This window comes from Eubalaena glacialis, chromosome 5 (genome assembly GCF_028564815.1).
Source record: "Eubalaena glacialis isolate mEubGla1 chromosome 5, mEubGla1.1.hap2.+ XY, whole genome shotgun sequence".
Classification (NCBI taxonomy): Eukaryota; Metazoa; Chordata; class Mammalia; order Artiodactyla; family Balaenidae; genus Eubalaena; species Eubalaena glacialis.
This window is the reverse complement of record NC_083720.1, coordinates 5,115,766-5,136,045: the sequence shown is the minus strand read 5'-3', so window position 1 is coordinate 5,136,045 and position 20,280 is coordinate 5,115,766. Positions and strand designations below refer to the sequence as shown.

At 36.5% G+C, this 20,280-nt stretch overlaps 1 protein-coding gene across 3 annotated transcripts in view; it reads right to left on the bottom strand.

Annotated features, from left to right (window-relative positions):
• The window catches only part of ELF2 (E74 like ETS transcription factor 2), a 96,288-nt gene that overhangs the window by 40,407 nt on the left and 35,601 nt on the right, over positions 1 to 20,280 (bottom strand). For 2 of the 3 annotated variants that reach the window (XM_061191963.1, XM_061191964.1), the window contains exon 4: positions 10,120 to 10,285. In XM_061191963.1, coding sequence (XP_061047946.1) covers positions 10,120 to 10,285 — 166 coding nt within the window. Of the gene's footprint in view, positions 1 to 3,233; positions 3,337 to 10,119; positions 10,286 to 20,280 lie in introns of those variants that run through there. The other variant, XM_061191972.1, reaches the window with a different exon arrangement.

The following is a 20,280-nucleotide window of genomic DNA, read 5'->3' as shown; positions in this document are numbered from 1 at the left end:
AAACTACCAGTATATAGTTGAGAGGTTTTTTTTCCTTATCAGAGATCATAAAACTGTACTCAGATCCCTACTATCAGTTATTAAGGAAAGAAAGCAGAAATAAGGCAGAATATGGAGGACAGGTAAAATAAGACATGGATGAGATCTGGGAAAACTGTTTTTTAGATTCCAACTGAAATTTAGCACTTTAATTTTAAATAAAAGTACAAACCACAGTAGTTTTCCCAGTATCTGTGACTCACGACCAACAGAAATCATAAAATATTTTCATATCATATTACAGTTGTTACATATATCTCAAAATATACTTTACGGTCACTACTTTGAAATTACAGCAGTAAATTAGATCTGCCACTAGGTCTCATTATTTAACGCATTATTAAAGAAATGTATGTATTAATATGTCACAATTAAAAATAGTCTGAAAGCTACATTTCAATATATTTGGTTCCTTGGCAATCCTAGGTATTTCATATATTTAAAAACATTGTTCTGAGACAAGGTCCACAGGCTTCACCATATGGCCAAAGAGGCCCACAATATAAAAAGATTTTAAAAACACACAAAAGTTAACAGTTAATAGCCGTGTTAAAAGTGTTCCTGACCTCCTCTAAGTTATGGGCCCCTTCACAAATCTGAGAAAACGCACAGACCCTTTTCCAAGTTTACAAAGGGGCATGGGGGATGCATAAGGGACAATGATTCCTTCTCCTGAAACAGCATTATACCAAAGCACCCACCTTTTGATTCCAGAAAGAAACGCTAGTTGTGCAAATACCTTAATCTCTGTAACTTGTAGCTTAGTATCGGCAATGAGCACATCTATAGCCCACATCTGCAGAGGCAGACAATTTAGTGGAAAGTGAATAAGAATAGTCAACTAGCTTAAAACCAGGGAACTGTGAATGAGGAGCTACGGAGATCAGTCTTTATTTTAGGTAATGCTTCGACTGTCTTCCTTTACTTTTCATTTCACAGTACTCAGTATTTTGGAAACAACTCAATTTGTATAAAAAACATACTTTGTTTAAAACTCTTAAAAGGCTTCCCATTGCCCTTTAGATAAGGCCCAAAAAACAGGTACAAAGCTTTCAGAGTCCTCACCCGTTAAGATTTTACCTCTGTAGCCTCACTTTCATCCCCTTTCCTTCTCATAATCCATATTCTAGCCATGTTGAATTCCTTTCTGCAAATCAAATAGGCCATGGTCTCCTTCCTCCAGACTTTCAGACATGCTATTATTCTCTGCTTGGCTAATTGCTTCAGACCCTTCAAACTTGTTTAAATGTCACTTCCTCAGGGAGGCGTTCTGTGACCTCCTAGCCATTCCCCTACTGTATACCCTCTAAACCTTTCATTAATCCTATCACAACGTTAACTCATCACATTTTATTGTAACAACGTGTTTAACTGTTCATCTTCGCCACAAAGCTGAAAGCCTGGTGAGGGCAAAGACAGGGTTCACCACAAGGTATTCAGCTGGGCCTGACATGCTGCTGGCCCTCAGTAAGAGCTGGTTGAGGAATGAATGCGTGGATCTGCCTAGAGACATGTTTTAAAGCATTCCTGTGTGTATATCTAAGAAGTCTGAGCTATCCCGACTTGGCAACACTTATAACCTTGTGTGCTACTCATTTAAAATTCCATATAATCTGTATTTAGCCCTCTCCTCAGTCTGAATTAACAAAACTGTATTACTTAGACACATTGTTTGTTATATATAAAATTGGAAGTTAATTAGTGTTTAAAAAAACAAGTCTGAGTGCAAAGGAATGAATGCTACTAGTTTCCCAAATTAAACAAATATCCTCTAATGATCGACTGTCTGGATATACTTATCTTTCCTTTTATATAAAATAGATGTTTCCTGAAAAGCATACAAATACCATTTAAAATCATTCCTTTTCATTTGTTTTATTAATTGACAGGGTAGTTCTTTGCTTTTGGCCACTCTCCTTCACATAATTAATAATCTGTAAAACATATATTCAAGGTGCACTAAAAATCAGTGGCTACTTTAAAGAGCCCTTGAAGGATCCTGTTTTAAAATGATAGTTTAGAAAGCAGAAGAAGCTTCATTTCATTTTCTTTCTAGATCACAAAATCCAATTAAAAACTGACAATTATGATAAAACTCTACTTTTTTTTTTTTTTTTGGCCATGCTGCTTGTGGGATCTTAGTTCCCTGACCAGGGCCCGAGAAAGCACCGAGTCCTAACCACTGGACCACCAGGGAATTCCCAAGCTCTACCTACTGATTCAGTAAAAGCATCTTATTAAAATACTTTTTCATCTTCTATACCCTCCGTAATTTAATACCTTATATGGTTACTTTGTATACTGTTAAACAGTATAGTTAAATGGTTTTTTAAATACCCTCTCTTAAATGACAGTAAAGAATTTAGAGATCATACTCAGCACATGCAGGGACTTCCACAACTGCAACTCACCTCCATTTTTCATGAACCTGATATTTTAATATCCAATTCCCAGATAATGGGAATTTCAGGACGATTCAGAATTGCATGATAACATATTTCATTAATTCTAAGACATACATTTTTGCACATTTTGACATCTCTGAAATCAGGATGTATTTTACAATTGACGATATCCTAAAATTTGTAACTGCCAGCAGGTTTTTCTTTTAGTGGTCTAAAAATAACGTTTCTTACAATTGATGGCATCTTAAATGAAATACTGTTAATAAAATATTAAAAACTTCTCTCTAATAAGGCTTTCTAACTAATCTAAATAATAGTATAATTATAATTCACACAATTCTGGAATCAAAACTAAATAAACTTAAGATTCACATTTTACCTTTTTAGAAAACTAGTGACCAGGCTAAATTCAAGAAAATAGATAATTGAAAGAAAACACTTCTTAAAAAATTATTTGAGGAAAAAGTATAGATTAGAAGCAGAAATAACACAAACAAACAAACAAAAAAAAAAGACTTGAAGATGTTCAGTCAGTGGTAACTTCGAAGGAAGTGAAGGCGGGAGACAGACCTAGAGTTTTGTCTATAGAAGAAACAGATATTAGGGACACGGCAGGGGATTAACTTAGACAGCAGATTCCTTAGGGGGAAAAAATACTATTATAATCTTTCTCCCTCCACAAGGAGGGATCGTTGTCACCCTTTAAACAAAAATACGGAAACATAGCTGAAATCATTGTAGTTAAATGTAAAATTGCAAACATTCTTAATAAATTAAAGACCAACCTACCAGCATTGTCTTCCTTCTGGCTCAATCTGTTTCACCTTCAGGTAATCCTAGGGTAGGGGCTCCTTTTCAGATCCCCAGTTTTTCATGTCGATCTTCTACCTCCCTGTGGCAACAATATTTTCTAATTAAAAGAGTCCTTTTGTGCCACAGGGAGGATTTCTGATGGTATAACACATACAAAAGTTATCATGGCTCATCATGAGGTCAACCTAGTCTTGAGAGTGTTCAAGAAAGAAATGTGGTTCCTTATCTTATTTTTCAATAGAAATCTGGTTTTATTTTTTAAAACTGCATTTCAAAAACCTGAACTTTATTAAAAAAAAAGCACTACTTTCTTGCTGAAGTACATAAAAATTCTTATCATTCATCTATCTTTTCAACTAACCTCTAAACACAATTTTGTTGATCACAAAAAAAAAAAAAAAAAGTTTTCTAAGTTCTATTGATAATTACTTTAACTAATAAGACCAACCTTTTATGTTTTGATACTTGGTTAAAAACCAAAGTCCTGTTTCCAATGAGCAGAAGAGAGAAGTAGGAAGCTACCAGATCCCTTTGAGCCAATGTGTGTTAGTAAAGATTAATAAATAAGTCTACGTGTATTACATAACATGATGCTAATTATGCTTAAAACATACATAAAAAAAGACCAGCGGGAAATTTAGAAACGTGGTAGTTACTGCCCCCTCACGGGTAAGATTACGGGTGATTTTCACTGTTTGTTCTTTGTAATACTTTCCAGTTTTTCCAATGAACACGTATTGCTTTTATTATTAAAAAAAAATCAAATTTAGGTGTAAGCAAGAATGACTAAAACTAACTGTGATTTTAAGATGAAGTTAATCTAAGTATGACAACATTATGGCTTTGATATATTTTGGATGACCATATTTATGTTTTTTGGATGACTACCTTTTTATATTTTAAATAACCCTACGGTATTCAATATTCAGCATATAAACAAAAAAGAAAACATACTTAAGATTTTACATAGATGGTTCTTCATTATACTGCAATTCTAAGTCAAAACTCAATTTGCTTCAGTCTGTATTTCTTAACAGCTATGTGTTAAACTCTGCATTATATGCTATATTCAACAAAATTAAAATATGGGCTCTGTACTCAGGGGCTTGTATGCTCACTTTGAAAACAAAAGGAGTATACACACAAGAACAGTGTAAGAAAGTCAGTGATCATGTGTCTAAATCCAGATGGTCTCACAGAAGATCAGGAAAGGGAGTGTTTAACGTAGGCCACAATTGCTGTGGACAGCTTCATGTGGTTGGGCCTGAAGGAATGGATAATACTTAAAGACATTCTTGATAGAAAACTATATTTGAGCAAAAGCTCAGAAGCATAAATAGCACAGCCATGAGAAGGGCAGAAAGGAAAACTGCTGGAATACAGTGTTTCTGTAGATAAGAAGGCCAGATTTAAAAGGCTCTACTTCTGGATGATTCCGTGAGTCAATGAATTTGATAGAGGAGTGGACTTTGAAATCTGATAAACAAAGAGCTTCAGGAGAATGATAAATGTAGATGCCAGAGCACAGTAAGTTAAGGAAGGAATGAGGAGGAAAAAGTACAGACTTAAGGTATAAAACATTTGTCGTTTTAAAAAGTCAAAATGAATGGAAAGAGAAAACTACAACAGAGAAGTATTAAACAAATGTTGTTTTAATGTATAAAAGACCTTCTCCATATCCGAAGGCACAAGGAAAGGCTTTAATGAAGTTAAGGAACACTTACAGAACACTTACATCACAAGCGCTGTGCTTTATAGGTTTATTTTATATAATCCTCACAACACTGAATTCCTATTTTACGACAGTGAGATAGACTCTGAAACGGTTAAATATTGCCAAGTAAGTGATAAAGGGGAAACCTGAAACCAGGACTAACTAACCCAATCAATATTCTTCTCTTTCCTACTAAAGAGAGCCACTTAAAAGGCTTAAAAGAAAAAAACAAAAAATTTAAGCTCCGGATTAGTCACCCAGGATTTTTTATTATATTTGACTACTCTTTGGCTCTTCTTCTTGTCTTCAAAATGTAAACATTCCCTAAAGTTAATTTCTTAATTCTGTGTCCTTTGTTCTCTATCACAGAGTGACAAATACAGAATTTAAAAATCTTCCCCTTGGGGAAATCTCTCAAATTCCCTTCCCCTTGGAGTTTTCATTTATTTCCATGGCTTCAGTGAGGATGATCCCAAGTTGGTCTCTGCTTGACCTTTCTGTACTAAGCTTCAGTTGTACTAGATAACCTTCCATTTGCCCCTACGGATCTATACTCCACCCTTCACTCTGTCCCAGGAGGCTGACCTCCCTGGCTCCCTCTCTGTGGCACTGCCCTCAAGTCAGCTACGTCCTTTGACCAAAGGTCCCAGATTCTCTCAAGGTAACCCTCTCTCCAGGGCTCTCCTTCTGGGTTCCAGGAACCCTTCCCTCTGTTTGGCCCTTGGGCCAAAGGACAGAAACAGCTCTGCTCCTGCTAGCTCTGGAGTACCACCCCATCACTTACGGTTACCCTACACTTGCCGACACACTTGTAACTAGCCATTTATTAAAACATTCCGTAAATTATCCTAATTTGAATATGCCCTCTCTTTTGTAATGGGACACTGACCATACATTTGCACATCTTTAAATACCTAATTATTTCCCCTTAGATGCTCTGCTTCAAATCAAAATCAACATGCTTATTATCAAACTTAACTGCTTCCCCAAACAGTCTTGCCTTCCTCAAAACTCTTTATGATACTTTCGCCATTATTAGGGTCAAAAAACTGAGTAATACCTTACCTATCTATGATTCTCCCCCTAATCTATCATGCCTAGTCTTATTAGATCTCACATAGTAGAAGTGCTTATATAAGCCCCTTCTGTTCCTATTGCTTCTACCTTGTTTTAATACTTCTCAAGCCATCCCTGAGTCATACATACTACAAGAGCTAGTCTCTCTGCCTCATCTTTTCCCTACAATCCATTCTCTATCTACTGAGACACTAATCACTTAGTACTTTCTACTCAAAACCTTCCAAATCTTTGTCTCGTATATGGCTGATTACTAACTCTTAGGTTCAAATCACAATCTAGCCACAGTTCTTAACGGAACCTCCTATTAATATCTTATTTACTCAGTATCTTCTAAACATACCTCAAATTTCTACACCCCACCCATTTGTTAACTGTATTTCCCTCCGTCTACGTGCCTTTCGCCTACCTGCTCTCTGCCCAACCAAATCCTACCATTTGTCCTCCTCCTTTCTCTAAAACACTCCCTAATGCTCTAACTTGAACTTTCCTCTTCTGAAAATTTCTCTGAATTTGTAAATAGTGCTCAACTGATTCTACACTGCTTTATATTTTGATTATAATATATATATTTTATCTCCACAAAATATAAATTACTACCACCTTGAGGGAAAAAAAGTGTTGAACACAGTGCCCCAGCACATAACAAATACAAAGTATTTACTGATATATTCTCATAAACTAAAGTGGAAGGTTATGAGGATAAATATAGTTTAAGTTAAGGTGCAAGATGAAGAAGCAGATTCTCAACAGCTCAATCTTTGCAGCCAAGTCTTAAAAGATTTCCAGCAAAACTTATCTATTATTGATTGCATTGGTATAAACTTGTTACTTTTTACATGGTAATCTGTAATAACCTATTAAAATTTATATATATATATAAAATATAAATATAATATTATATATATATATATATATTTAAGGAGTGAACATAAAAACTGAATTTCCACATCTCAGTAGGGAATCCAAGAGACTCCTCTTCACCCCCGACTCACCACATCACTCTCCAGAGGCCTCCAGAAACTGCTGGACTCTGCAGCCACTGGCAGAGGTATTTCGGCCTGCCAGAGTCGAGACCACCCTTCATGCATACTTCATTACTACTCCTCAAAGGCTCTTTATGATTACTAAACTTCAGTTATTATCAAAAAGCAATTTACAGGTTTAGATGAATATGTCTATTTTTAAAGTTTTAAAATATACTTGGTTTTTCCTATATAATTTAAGAGAGGATTACTATTACACACAAGCTCTGTGAGGGAAATGTAGATGTTCAGTCTATAAAAAAGTGAAGCAAGATAGCCTATAACTACTACTAACAAAATAAGAAATCATTTTATACACAAAATAATGAAGACAGCTAAATGTACATCATTATATGACTTTAGTACTCCTGCCTGGATGACACCATGAATACTGTTTCTGGTATGGACACATATGCATGGGTATACAGGAATAAAAGAAAAAAAACTTCAATGAGAACATGCAGAGAACTGATATAACAGATCAATAAATATAATTATGAACACTTTTTAGACTAATATAATCTAAATTATAATGTAGAAGCATTCCAGGAAGTATTTCCTAGACGTACAAAAGGAAATCTTATTCTCTACAGATCTCATTTCCACCAATTCACCAAACAGAAACGGCTGTAGCCATCTTATAAATATTCCTTTCCTTTCCTTCCCAGTCATCTTCCTCTCCAAAACCTACATATATCTGGGATTTAAGTTAAAAATTTATTATCACCACAAGAAATGAACCCAATCCTAATCCACTACCTAAAAGGAAATATGCATTACATTAAGTCATAACAACCCTTCTTCCTCTACATAGGTTCTAGATATCAGGAGAATGAAAATTTATTTAGATTTCGACTCATTTAAAAATGCATTTTAGTCTTTCAGTAGAAACAAAATTAAGCTCCGATTAACTGATTCTAAACTAAACTATATATATTAACAATCTTACTAAGTTACTATGAGCCATGCTATTTTTAAATAAATTAGTATATTGTAATCTCCAAGTTCTGCAGGCCTTATGATGAATAAATGTGAGTGTATTAAACTGTTCTGATTACGCATGTACGAGCAAGTAGTTTTCAGTCTGAGTTTGGCATTGCCTTTAAAAGAGCTGTATCTGAATTCTGCATTTTACAGTGTTCTTCTATAAGGAGAGCCAAGAATAGCTACACTATACTAGTCTTATTTTTAGAAGTAATATGGATTTTAGAGGTAAAGTGGGTTTTAAAAAATCCATGAGCCAGAATGGAATTAAAAAGAAAATGTAAGATGAACTTCTCAGGTTACTTTTAGACTATTTTAGAATAAGGTAAGTTATTTACCAAAATTTCCTTTTAGTGTTGAAGAAAAAATAAACCTAAAAAACATTATCAAGTATTCAAAAACTACTTTTAAAATACCACAAAATTGTTCTTTTATCCGAACTTTGTACATCCTCTTTTTCAATATTATAATCACTCGTATCTTTGCCCTGCAAATGATATCATCACCCTCAGAGAGTTCAAGAAGACGAAGAAAATAAAATCCCTTAAATGGATTATATTCGCTTCCTATTTGGAATTGTTTTTACCAGATTAATTTAAATTAATGAACTGCTGACCATCAAGTGTACAACGAATAAGATTCGGTCAACATGCTCTGGTATTTTAACGTGAATTTAAATTTCTACTGACACAAATTTGGCACTGTAGTTTTCATTTTTCAAAGTTTCCAATTTGCTACCAAAATCAGTCTTCCCTTATTTTTTTTTTTTTGATCAAAACATTTTCCAGAAATTTCAATCAGTTCTACTTTTTTTCATTCAACTTAAGCTATCATACTTTTTTCTTGTCCTATTAGTTTTCTATTTAGTTATGCTCCTATAATAAAATCAGTTCAATATCTACTTCAAGATATCGTCCTGCATAATACTTTTGTAAGTTCTTCTTATTCTTTTCCTCAAGAAGAAAATTCATCTCTACCACTAACCTTCTAGCTTCGGGCTGGAAAGCTCTCCAAACTCTCAAAAGAAAACCTACGTATCTTCCTGCCACTTGCACTGTAAATCAAGTACCACTCCAGACTACAGTCACAAAGACTTTATGAAGTGTTTAGCTACCTGTTTCGATAAAATGACTTGATTACTACTGCACGTGGGGTTTGCTGGCACTGTTGTCATCACTGCTCCAAAGAGCAAGGTAACTTCCAACCCCTCAGCTCAACCAAAAAAAAAAAAAAAAGAACTAGGGAGTGCTACTGGGCCTCAACAAGCAGAAAGACATCAAATACACAAAATTTTTAATCATGAGACTTTGCTACATTTAAAGAAATTTATCTGAAGTATTAAGAATTTTTGTTAGGATTGTAAACCAAATATAAGGATTCTTTTTCTCTATTAACTGATACAGATAAATTTAATGTTTATTATTATAAAATTGTCACTATAATCCTTCTGGTAAAAAACTCTTTTCTCTTTATGGTCAATGGCAAAAATGAAAAGGTTTCTCCAAGAATTATACATACTAATGCCCAATTAAACATACAGTTATCTCACCACAGACATACTGAAATACCAAAATTTCTAAGAAGACAAAAAGGGAAGAGGAATCCGATAGACTACTACAAAGATGCTTCTGACCTAGGAAAAAAGAAATCACACTGCTCCGGTATTGGTTAGAAGAGACTCTCATCTACTATGGAATGAGAATACTGTATTTATTTTTTGAATTTAAAAAAATCTAGTATACTAGTCTATTGACTTCTACAAATAAATAACAACTAGTCAATATTTCCACTCCCAGAAAAAAAAATGACAAAATTAGTTTTATTATTATGGGTCTGTAATTTTGTCCTTAGGGTCCATGATATGAGACTCTGTTGGACTTCAAAGAATTATAATGTAGAACTTTATAAATTCCCTTAAACAAGAGATATTTCACTTGTTTCCAAGCTATACTAAATAGCATTAAAAAGAGGTTTTTCGGTATATTATTCAATTGGCAATAGTAATGTTGACACTTACAAAATGAGAACGTTATAAATAATGAACAGTTAATGAGATGTCTACCTGTTTCCACATTCTCGGTCTCAACTTCTTGTTCTTCTGCCACATCTTGCATCATATAAGTCTCATCATCATAAACCAGAACCTGGGCTGCATAGCCCTGCTCTAATCTGGCACTTGGAACTGGCTCCACAATCACTGCTGGATATTCAGAAACCTTTCCACTTTCCTACAAGAGCAAATTTAAAAAACAATCAACCTCTTTATTCACAATTCCGGATTCACTTATAAATCCTTGAGTTCATATCGTCTCAAGGAGTTCAAACGAGTGTCATGTATTATAAATATGAATGTAAAAACCAAAGCGAGAGATGAAAAGGGCTAATTTTAATAATCTTTTCACGTCTCAAGAGGTGAGACATATATTAAACATTTTAAATAATCAGGGCTTTAGGATTAAGATGGCAAATTAATAACATGCATATAATTTCACTCTCTCATGAAAGCCCACTAAAATGCTATAAAAGACTTTTTTAGACATAAACTCGTAAGAAGAGATAAGAGCAACAAAATCTTGAAAGACTGACAGTGGATGGATGAATATTATTAAGTGGCTTAGCAGACCCAGGAAAGCCAAATCATAGCCTGGCAGCAAACAATAAATGAGACACAACACACTTTACACCGGAGAAGCCACAGAAGGCAATACCAATGACTTCTGGAAACAGAGGAGCAGGAGGTGACGGACAAAGAAGAGGGGGGTTAAAACAAGGAAGATCCCATGAAAGTTGTTTGAAAAGCACTTTTATTCCTAGACCTGCTCCCTCCTCCATGATGCTAGGCAACGGGCCCTTCCCCACCTCAGCAGAAGATTGGAGAGTTACTTTCTGGAGAGAGAAAAACAAGAGCGTCTTTGAGGTATAAAGGCACATTTGCTAGTATCAGTGCTGTACCAAAAATAGAGTTCCCAGTCAGCTTTTTCGTCCTCCACCTTTAATCATGAGCAGACAGCCAAGTATTACAGTCACCCAAGGAAACACCTCTAACACAAAACATATCATTTACACACTTATACATTTATATATTCATATTTTTCACAGAGATAAGAGAAGCTATATCCATAAAACAGGAACAGAATACAACTTAATAAAGAACATTAAAAAAATAAAGAGTTCTTAGAAATTAAAAACACAATAGCTGAAATGAAAAAAGAGGCATGGAGAATAAAATTGAGGCAAGTCTTCCAGGAACCAGAGAAAAAAAGATATAGGAGAGAAGCGGGGGGCTTCCCTGGCAGTCCAGTGGTTAAGAATCTGCCTTCCCATGCCAGGGACGCAGGCTCGATCCCTGGTTGGGGAACTAAGATCCCACATGCCACGGGGCAACTAAGCCCGCGCCGCAACTACTGAGCCCACGCACCACAAGGAGAGAGCCCACACTCAGAGTTCAACTACTGAGCCCGTGTGCCACAACTAGAGAGAAGCCCACACGGCACAGTGAAGAGCCTGCGCCCCACAGTGAAAGATCCCGCGTGCCTCAACTAAGACCTGACGCAGCCAAGAATAAATAAATAAATACATACAATAAAAAAAAAAAGACTGCTCTTCCAATGCAGGGGGTGTCGGTTCGATCCCTGGTGAGGGAACTAGGATCCCACATGCCTCGGGGCAAAAAAACCCAAAAAGTCACAGGGAGAAAAACAGGAACACTATTAGAGGACCAGTCCAGGAGGACCAATATCTGAGTAACAGGAGTTCCAGAGATGGGGACGGGGGAGGTTGGAAGGAAATGAAAGAATTTCAGAAATTTTCCTAGAGCTGAAGGATATGAGCTGCCCATTTGAAAGGGCCTACCAAGTGTTTAGTATAAACAAATAAAGAATGAGACCTACACTGAGGCACACCATTGTGAAATATCACCATCAGGGAACAAAAAGAAGATTCTATAAGATTCTTGAAAGAAAATACAGGTCACATACAAAGAATCAGGACTCAGACTTCAGTCTTCTCAACAGTCATATTGGAAGGAAGATGACAATGGAGACATTTCTTCAAAATTATAAAGGAAAATTATTTCCAACCTAGAATTCTTCACCCAAACCATCTTATGAAAGTAGCATAAAGATATTTTCTCAGACATAAAAGACCTCAAAATGTTTACCTTCCATGCATCTTTTCTCAAGAAGCAACTGGAGAGAGTATTCCACCAAAAAAGTAAATTTTTAGCAAAGACGATAACTTAGGATACAGAATATAGAAGATCCAATCTGGGAGAGAGACAATAGTAATCTTTAGGAGGACTGGATTGTGAAGAGAAGTTCCAGGATGCCAGCTGTGCACTGGATTTAAAGGGCAACTAGTTCAGCTGTAGTGACGTGACTCCTGAAACTGTCATCACCAAGATAACGACTGACATTGTTCCTAAGGACAGGATGCCCAGATAGGCCTATTCCAGATTTTTATTTATATCTGGCTTGTCTTGATGTATCTACTCACTCCACCTTGCCTTGCTACCTGGATCAGCTGAGACCTCTCATTTTCACCTCCCAGATGAGGTAAAGATTCTGCTTTCATCTATTCCTAAGTGTTGGAAGACCACAAAGAGCTCAGAAACCAAAAATAAAGAACAGCACTCTCTCCATGTGACCATATACGTGCTGAACACACCTGCAATACCCGGCCCACACTACAGCAATGACAGAAACCTGACCAACACGGCGCCCTATGTTTCCAAACGTAACTCATTACACTGCTTAATGACTACCTGAGTACAAACTCTCCAAGCTCAGTGAACCTGATGCCTGACTAGTCAGCTTGTTTCCTGGAAGCTTTCATCTAACTATGGTAATGCTGCCCCTTCCTAACTCAGTTAGCTTAGTACACTATTCATTTTTTCAAAGTAAATGATATGTTGCTTAGGAAATATCCACAGACAATAAAACTGTAAAGACAAGTAAAAGAATGTAAACACATTAAGTCAGGATAATGGCACCTCTGGGAACAGGGATGGGGATAGGAGGTGGGGCACACTTAGTATTCTAAAATACTAATAATTTCTACTTTTTAACCTGAGCAATAGGTAATATGTCCTCTTTCTGTTATTCTTAAGTTGAAACATATATATTTTATATACTCTTGTTTTGTATAAAACATTGCACAAAATTTTTAAATAAACTACAAAGATACAGTGACTTTTAAAAAAGACAGTACACACTGAATATTAACCTTAAATTTCCTACTCTGTATAAGGCAAAAGACGAGTCCAACTTGCTAACATTAGAAAAAAATTCTTTTTCACAAATGGGGTACACTGACAGTTGAATCTTCATTCATGCTCCTGGATCAGCTTTATAATCACAGCCCACAGTCAGTACCACCCAGCTAAACAACAGCTATTAAAGAGAAGCATGGGATAGGTCAAAACTGATGAGGTCTCCACTCATTAGAAACTCAGAAAGCAATATCATAAGCAGCATTTAAACTAGTATTGACCCAAGCAATGAATATTTATATATAGTCCAAGGGACTTATAACTTCTTTCATTCTTCTAAAATCTAACAGTATTTTTAATAGTAACATTAATCTCAGATTATCTTCTACTGTGAACTCCCCCACCCATACCCAACCGGTAGGAAATAAATTTTCTAAACTGTGAAATACTTGAGGCCTAGAATTCTGTACAGGCCAATCCCTCTATACTCTCTTCCCCACCAACTAGGATTGTGGACCCATTCCTTAGTTGGGTTTTGTCTTGTTTCAATATTTCTATGGTTCCTTGCCTTTAACCATAAAAAAAGCAAAAATCTTTATTAAAAAAGTTCAACTCTTCTCTCTTTTAAATGAACTCCAGATCTTTGCTTCTTACCTGTACACACCTCTCAAAAAAATAGTCTAACTCCTTGACTCCTTATCTACATATACCTTGTATTCTAGATTCTACCACCTCATTGAAACTACTCTCTCAAAATGTCAGTAAGGACCAAATTCTATTTCAGTTTTCATCCTCCTTTACCTTTTTCTGCAGACTCTTATACACTGACCAGCTCATTTTTTAAAAATTAATTAATTAATTAATTTTATTTTGGGCTGTGTTGGGTCTTCGTTGCTGCGCACGGGCTTTCTCTAGTTGCGGCGAGCAGGGGCTACTCTTCGTGGCGGTGCACGGGCTTCTCATTGCAGTGGCTTCTCTTGTTGCGGAGCATGGGCTCCAGGTGTGTGGGCTTCAGTAGTTGTGGCTCGCGGGCTCTAGAGCACAGGCTCGGTAGTTGTGGCGCACGGGCTTAGTTGCTCCGCGGCATGTGGGATCTTCCTGGACCAGTGCTCGAACCCGTGTCCCCTGCATTGGCAGGCGGATTCTTAACCGCTGCGCCACCAGGGAAGGTCCAACCAGCACCTCATTTTAAAAATTCTTTCTTGCGTCGTTTTTGTTCTCTTTCTACCACGCTGCTTTTAAGCATCTCCTCTTGACTCTTCTTCCATTCCCAGTGACTCAAATGTAGCCACATTACCAAGGTTCTGTCCTCAGCACCTCCTTTCTCTTTACTCTATACTATCTTGCCAGGCAAGTCCACCCGTTCTTACGGTTTCAAATAGCACGTCTGTACTAACAATTACTAAATATCTGTCTTCTACTCTGGCCCATCTCCTGAACTCCAGAACCAAATTTTAAACTACCAACTTAACATCATTATAGGAATGTTCAGCCAACACTTCAAACTTAACATGTCTAAATGGAACAAATTATCAACATCTCTCCCTGTTCCCCCACCCTGTGTTCTTCTCTAAACCTCAGTTTCTTCATATTTAAAAAAAGAGGTTACAGTAATAACTCATACCTCACGAAGTCCCTTGAAAATTAAATATCACAAAGTACTCAGCACAGTGTCTAGCACAAAGTAAGTACTCAATTAGTGATATCCATCATTACACTGTAACCATAGTAATAGTATTTAAACCTACTACTTGCTCTCAACTTTGGAGGGCATCTTTTCACATTACAATCAGAATTTTTTGTATTCTTTATACAAAAAGTTTTCATGAATACCCTTTTGTCTAAAAGGAAAGTTGAACATACTAAACAACGGTTTTTAACATTCTGTGAAATATAACCCTCCACCTACCTGTTAACGGTTGATCTGTGTCTCCTAAAAGATGCTGAAATCCTAACCCCCAAATACTGATTCACTGATTCACTGATTCAATCAGTGAATCTGAGCTGATTTGAAAATGGGGTCTTTGCAGATGATCCAGTTAAGATGGGATCATTAGGATGAGCCCTAATCCAATATGACTGTGTCTTTATAACAAGGGGAAATTTGGACACAGAGAGATACATACAGAGGGGAGACAATGTCACAGGGAGAACATCATCTACAAACCAACGAACACCTGGAGCTACCAAAAGCTAGGAGAGAGGCATGGAAGCGAGTCTCTCTCACAGCCCTCAGAAAGAACCAACTCTGCCAAACCCTGTTTTCAAACTTCTAGCCTCCAGAACTGCGAGACAGTAAATATCTACTGTTCCCAAAAGTGAAAGTGTCCATGATTTTTGCTGAAATTACCTCCCATTATCTGTCCAACTCCTTTTCATCCACTCAGCACACAGTTCCAGGGAGTCTTCTACAATCCCCTAATCTGAATCAATTTTTCCACACCAAGTACTTCCATGACAAGTCGTTTATCTATTATTACCACTCTGCATTACCCTGTATTATAATTACCTGTTTACATATCCAACTCCTTGACAAGATAATAAGATGATTGAGAGCAAGAGTCCATTTTTATATCAAATCCATTTTTATATCAAGTCAATTTCTATATCCTCCTCAACAATACACACCTCATATAAACTAAACTGGCATTTAAGTATTTGTAGCTTGGTTCAAAGAAAGATAAAGCTCAATAAATTTTAATATTAACAGTTACTCATAAATTCAACATTTGCTAATCTATGATGGCGAGTAACTTCATAAGCTTTTTTCTGCCAAATGATAGGGGCCAATGGCCAGTGCACAGAGATGTGCAGGTAATTACTGCTTTGCACTGCAGGGCGGAGTTAGCTATTTTTACTGGGGAAGAAGGGTGGAAAAGAAACAAAACAAACAAACAAGTCTTTGTATTACAATAATATACTAAAAACTTACATATCCACCAGGTTATTTTATTTAGGGTCACCACACTCTTGCTCAAGTCACCAAAATATGCAATGATTAAAATGCGTGAACGCTGCTTCAGCAGGTGTTGGCACAGCTTACATAGCTCTCCATAAGCTAAGACTGTCAGAATTAGCAAATACAGACACAAGACACCCCTTTAAATGTGAATTTCGGATAAACAAATAATACGTCAAGAATGCCCCATGCAATATTTGGAACATACTTAAAGTAAAAAGTTATTTGTTGTATATCTGAAATTCAAGTTTAACTGGACAGCCTATATTTTATCTGGCAATCCTACCAACTTACAGTGCTCAGAAACTTCCATTCAAGGAGAGAGATTCTTAGTGTAAAGAGCCAGGACAAGGGCAATACTGCAGTGTTCACTTATGAAGTGCTTTTATAATGCACTCAAGTCATCGCTCTCCAGGCATCAAAAGTTTCCAAAGACAAATATTCGTAAAATGGCTGAAGGCAGTGGTGGTGTAATCCTTTTATCACTATATGTTAGAGATACATCGAAAGACATGAAATTCAGGAGTATATTAAAAAAATACATACATTTGTTTCACATTTTTTCTTCCGTGGTCACCTTCAAAGCCTTATCTAAAATGAAATATGCAGTGTGGCAGCTCTGGGGGACCGATCTCCTCCCCAGTGTTTACCCCCAGAAGCCATTTCAAATAAATATGTCACTAAAATAAAAAGTGTGCTTGCTAAGCAAACACAGTTTTAAGACAAGTCCCCTAACCAAGATGTTCATGATGCAAAAAAAAGACAAGAAAGAGAAAGAAAGCACATTCATCAGAAATGGACTGAGTAACTCTTGCATGTCCACATACTGAGAGACTCTTCCACGTCAATTAAAAGGTTAAACAGATATCCACGTATCATCATGGAAAAGTATCCATGATACAAATAAGTGGGGGGAAAATGGTTAACAGAACAGTACTGTTGTATGATTCTATTTATACACGTTTGTTTTACAAATGCATTAAAAAATCTGAACATATCTCAAACTACTAATAACCTAGTAAGAGAGGTGAGCAGATAAAAGAGGAATTTTCATTTTCTCAGTATGTCTGAGTTTATTGTTTTGTACTATATTCCTGTATAACTAAGAAGAAAAATCAAAATACTTTTTTTAAAAATAACAATGACAAAAAAGAGAATAAATGAAAAAAAAAAAACAAACAAAAATAACAATGACCAAAAAAAAAAAAACCTTAAAGTCTATACAGGTAATTTAAAAAGAAATACCATTTGCATAATATAAAACTTGCAGGATAGTCTATCTCAACTAATAAGTCATTTATTTTCAATCAACTTCACCTATTTTTAATCAAAAATTCTTAGGTATTTTTATGTAAATAAACTGCAGCCATTTTAAGTATACAGTTCTATGGATTTCCATAAATGTAGACATCCCTGTAACTACCAACACAATCAAGAAACAGAATACTTCTATCATGCCAGAAGGCTCCCTTGCATCCCCCGTACCAGTCAAACTCTCACAACTACCACCACCCACCACCTACTCCCCTATCCAACCACCCGCCCACACGGGCAACCGCCAATCTTTCTATCCCTATAAATTTTCCTTTTTTATAATTTCATATGTATGGAATCAACAGTTTGGGCTCTTTTGTATCTGAGTTCTTTAAATTAGCATAATGCTAAGATTTATACATGTCATTGCATATATCAGTAGATCATTTCTTTTTATTGCTGAGAATCCCACTGTATTGACAGACCTCTCTTCATATGGCTGTAATGCTCCTATTAATGCCTTGCTGTCCCCCTCCCTTCCTTTCCATTCCATATCTACTTACAAATCAAATTACCAGATCATATGGTGATGGTACATTTAGTTTTTAAATGACTGTCGAATTATTTTCCAAAGCATGTATATTGTTTTACATCCCCACTAGCAGTGTATGAGAGTTCCAGCTGCTCTACATCCTCTCCAAACGTGCTATCGCTCCGGAATTTTCACCGCTCTATGATAAGCATGTAGTAGTATCTCCTTGTGTTTTCACTTTGTGTTTCCCTGATGGCTAATAATACTGGACATTTTAAAGCATGCTTGGGACTTCCTTGGTGGTCCAGTAGTTAAGAATCCAGCTTCCAATGCAGGGGATGTGGGTTCGATCCCTGGTCGGGGAACTAAGATCCCACATGCTGCTGGGCAACTAAGCCCACACACCGCAACTACAGAGCCCACATGCTCTGGAGACCGCAAGTCGCAACTAAGACCCAACGTAGCCAAAATAAAATAAATAAATAAATAAATATTTTAAAAATAAATAAATAAAATAAAGTGTGCTTATTAGCCATTCATATAATTATCTGTTCAAATCTTTTCCCCAGTTTAATGTATTATCTCCAACTTATTATTATATATTATATAATCTGAATATGTCCTTTTATATATTCTGAATATAGGTATATATATATTGTAATTTTTTTCCCAATCTTTTGCTTGCCTTCCCCCCATCCCACCCGCCCGCCAAGCCACGTGGCATGCGGGATCTTAGTTCCCCCACCAGGGATTGAACCTGTGCCCCCTGCAGTGGAAGCACGGAATTCCCGCTGGACCGCCAGGGAATTCCCATCTTTTCATTTTATTAATGGGATTTTAAGGAGTAGAAGCTTTTCATTTAAATGAAGTTCAAGTCATCATTTTTTTTCTTTTAAGGTTCATGTTTTTTGTGTTCAATCTAAGGAATTATTGCCTGTTTCAAAGCTGAGAAAACTTTCTTCTCTGTTTCTTTTTTTTTTTTTTTTTTACAGCTTAAACATTTAATTCTAAATCGATTTTGAGTCAGTCATTGTGTACGATGCAAGAAAGGACTGTAGTTCATTTATTTGCGTATGAATATCCAGTTGTTCCACCTCATCTGTTAAAAAGACTATCCTGGGACTTCCCTGGCGGTCCAGTGGTTAAGACTTCGCTTTCCAATGCAGGGGGTGTGGGTTCGATCCCTGGTCGGGGAGATAAGATCCCACATGCCTGGGGCCAAAAAAACCCTCCAAAACAAAAAACAGAAGCAATATTGTAACAAATTCAATAAAGACTTTAAAAATGGTCCACATCAAAAAAAAATAATCTTAAAAAAAAAAAAAGACTATCCTTTCTCCACTGAATTACATTAGCACCATTACTGAACATCAATCAGCCTTATACGGGTCTATGTGATGTTCCACTGATCTACATGTCTGTCAGTATACCAATACCACACTGTCTCAATTACTGGAGCTTCACGGTAAGTATTTAAATCAGGTGTGCAAGCCCTTCAACTTTGTTCTTAAACCATAAATATTCCAATCCACACATATGGTATATCTCTCTATTTATTCAGGTCTTTGATTTCTCTCAACAGTATTTTGTAGTTTTCTATGTACGGATTTTTTGCTTATTTCATTAAACTTAACCCTTTCTTATTTTGCTGCTGTTAAATAGTACTGCTTTTTAAATCTCACTTCCAATTGCATTTTGTTAGAATATATAAATACAATTGATTTTTACATATTCACCTACATGTATTTATTAGTTCCAAGAGTTGCATAGATTTCTTAGGAATTTCTATGTACATGATTATATCATTTAGCAATAAAGACAGTGTTTTTTTAAATTAATTTATTTCTGGCTGCGTTGGGTCTTTGCTGCTGCAAGCGGGCTTTCTCTAATTGCGGCGAGCGGGGGCTACTCTTCCTTGCGGTGCGCGGGTTTCTCATTGCGGTGGCTTCTCTTGTTGCGGAACACGGGCTCTAGGCACGTGGGCTTCAGTAGTTGTGGCTCGCGGGCTCTAGAGCACAGGCTCAGTAGTTGTGGCGCATGGGCTTAGTTGCTCCACGGCATGTGGGATCTTCCTGGACCAGGGCTCAAACCCGTGTCCCCTGCGTTGGCAGGTGGATTCTTAACCACTGAACCACCAGGGAAGTCCAAGACAGTTTTATTTCTTCTTTCCAATCTGTAAGTCCTTTATTTTTCTTGCCCTGTACCAATGTTGCTAGTGCAATGTTGAATAGAAGTGGTTAGAGCAGACATCCTTTCCTTGCTCTCAACC